Source organism: Capra hircus, chromosome 15 (genome assembly GCF_001704415.2).
Source record: "Capra hircus breed San Clemente chromosome 15, ASM170441v1, whole genome shotgun sequence".
Lineage (NCBI taxonomy): Eukaryota > Metazoa > Chordata > Mammalia > Artiodactyla > Bovidae > Capra > Capra hircus.
Window position 1 is genome coordinate 35222714 of NC_030822.1, and position 2368 is coordinate 35225081.

Consider the following 2368-nt stretch of genomic DNA (forward strand, 5'->3'; position numbering starts at 1 on the left):
TAATTGTGCTGAATGAGGCTAAATCTTATACAGGGGCTGAAAGCACAGGCTCTAGAATCAGATTCCCTGGTTTTCAGTTTGGTTTTGCCACGTGTGTGTCTGTGTGTGTGTTAGTCACTGAGTCATGTCTGACTCTGTGACACCATGAACTGTAGCCCACAAGGCTCCTCTGTCCATGGAGTTCTCCAGGCAAGAATGCTGGAGTGGGTTGCCATTCTTTTCTTCAGGGATTGACTCCAAGTCTCCTGAATTACAGGCAGATTCTTTACCATCTGAGCCACCAGGGAATGTGGCTTATGTTCTAGCTTTCCAATTTTGATCAAAGTGCTCAGCATCCCTTTTCTTGTTCCCTTCATTATCTATGAAAATAATAATATTAGTTATTTTTTCGTGTTTTTAAAAGAGGAAGTGATATAATGCATATAAAGTATTTGGCATGATACCACATGCATGGCAAGTTTTTAGTTAAATGTCAGCAATGATTAACGATGATGATGGTGACTTGAAATCATCACTGAGGCAGTTTCAGAGCTCTAGAGAAAACCCAAGTTTTACTACAATTATAACATACACTTCCCATGGTGCTACATTCTGTTCTACATTTTAAGGACTCTGGATTTCCAGTGTGATCAGGATACGCTGCATGGGATCACTCAGCAACTACTCCTCTCCCCCAGTCTCCGAATTCCTCCTCATCTGCTTCCCTAACTACCAGAGATGGCAGCACTGGCTGTCCCTGCCCCTCAGTCTCCTCTTCCTCCTGGCCATGGGGGCCAACGCCACCCTCCTGATCACCATCCAGCTGGAGGCCTCTCTGCACGAGCCCATGTACTACCTGCTCAGCCTCCTCTCCCTTCTGGACATGGTGCTCTGCCTCACCGTCATCCCCAAGGTTCTAGCCATCTTCTGGTTTGACCTCAGGTCTATTGGGTTTTTTCCCTGCTTCCTCCAGATGTTCATCATGAACAGTTTCCTGACCATGGAGTCCTGCACATTCATGGTCATGGCCTATGACCGCTATGTGGCCATCTGCCACCCTCTGCATTACCCGTCTATCATCACTAACCAATTTGTGACCAGAGCCACCATCTTTGTAGTGGCCCGGAATGCCCTTGCGTCACTCCCAGTTCCAGTCCTTTCCGCCAGACTCAGATACTGTGCGGAGAACATCATCAAGAACTGCATCTGCACTAACCTCTCTGTGTCCAAACTCTCCTGTGATGACATCACCTTCAATCGGCTCTACCAGTTTGTGGCAGGCTGGACCCTACTGGGCTCTGACCTCATCCTTATCATTCTCTCCTACTCTTTTATCCTGAAAGCTGTGCTAAAGATCAAAGTTGAGGGAGCTGCTGCCAAGGCCCTGAGCACCTGTGGTTCTCACTTCATCCTCATCCTCTTCTTCAGCACAGTCCTGCTGGTCCTGGTCATCACTAACCTGGCCAGGAAGAGGATTCCCCCAGATGTCCCCATCCTGCTCAACATCCTGCACCACCTCATCCCCCCAGCTCTGAACCCCATTGTTTATGGTGTGAGAACCAAGGAGATCAAGCAGGGAATCCAAAAACTGCTCAGGAGGTTATAAGAGGTAAAATGTGACAGGCCAAAAAATTGGGAACAGAAATTGCTAACAGGCAATAATTTCATCGGAAGGACTGACGTTGAAGCTGAAACTCCAACACTTTGGCCACATGATGCAAAGAGCTGATTCATTTGAAAAGACCCTGATACTGGGAAAGATTGAAAGCAGGAGGAGAAAGGGATGACAGAGGATGATATGGTTGGATGGCATCACTGACTCAATGGGCATGAGCTTGAGCAAGCTCCAGGAAGTGGTGACGGAAAGGGAAGCCTGGCATGCTGCAGTCCATGTGGTTGCAAAGAGTAGGATATGAACTGAGGTCTCGATTAAGCAGCCTTGGTTATGTTGTTAAATTTCTATCGATCATTTTGGAATTTGAAATCTAAATTCAGTTCACCAAGAAAGCTAAAAAGATAAATGGAAACTTTGATGCCAGAAGACTTTTCATAAGTTATGTACTGTTTATACTAAAAAAAAAAAATGCATTGAGGCAACATAAAGGGTCCTGTGCAACTTTCTAAAAGAAAATAACTGTAAAGATAATCTCATATCTTAAGCAAGTAAAGTCTTAAATAATATTGTCTTATCTCTGGCCTCTGACTTTCCTTGAGTTCTCTCTAGTTATCCTCATACCACAATAACCGTAGAGGTAAATTTTGGACGCAATGAGATCCCAGTAACATCAGGTATCTCCAGCACATAAGCAGGGATCTTACATAACATAGTTTGCTTCTGGCACAGAAACTAAAATGACGGCCACCAGAATAAATCAGGATATGCCTATGG

The 2368-nt window shown here is 45.1% G+C and overlaps 1 protein-coding gene across 1 annotated transcript; it reads left to right on the forward strand.

Annotated features, from left to right (window-relative positions):
- Window positions 620-1585, forward strand: LOC102190713 (olfactory receptor 56A4-like). Its single transcript, XM_005689795.2, has one exon. It carries the CDS (start codon window positions 644-646, stop codon window positions 1583-1585), a length of 942 nt encoding a protein of 313 aa, XP_005689852.2. The 5' UTR covers window positions 620-643.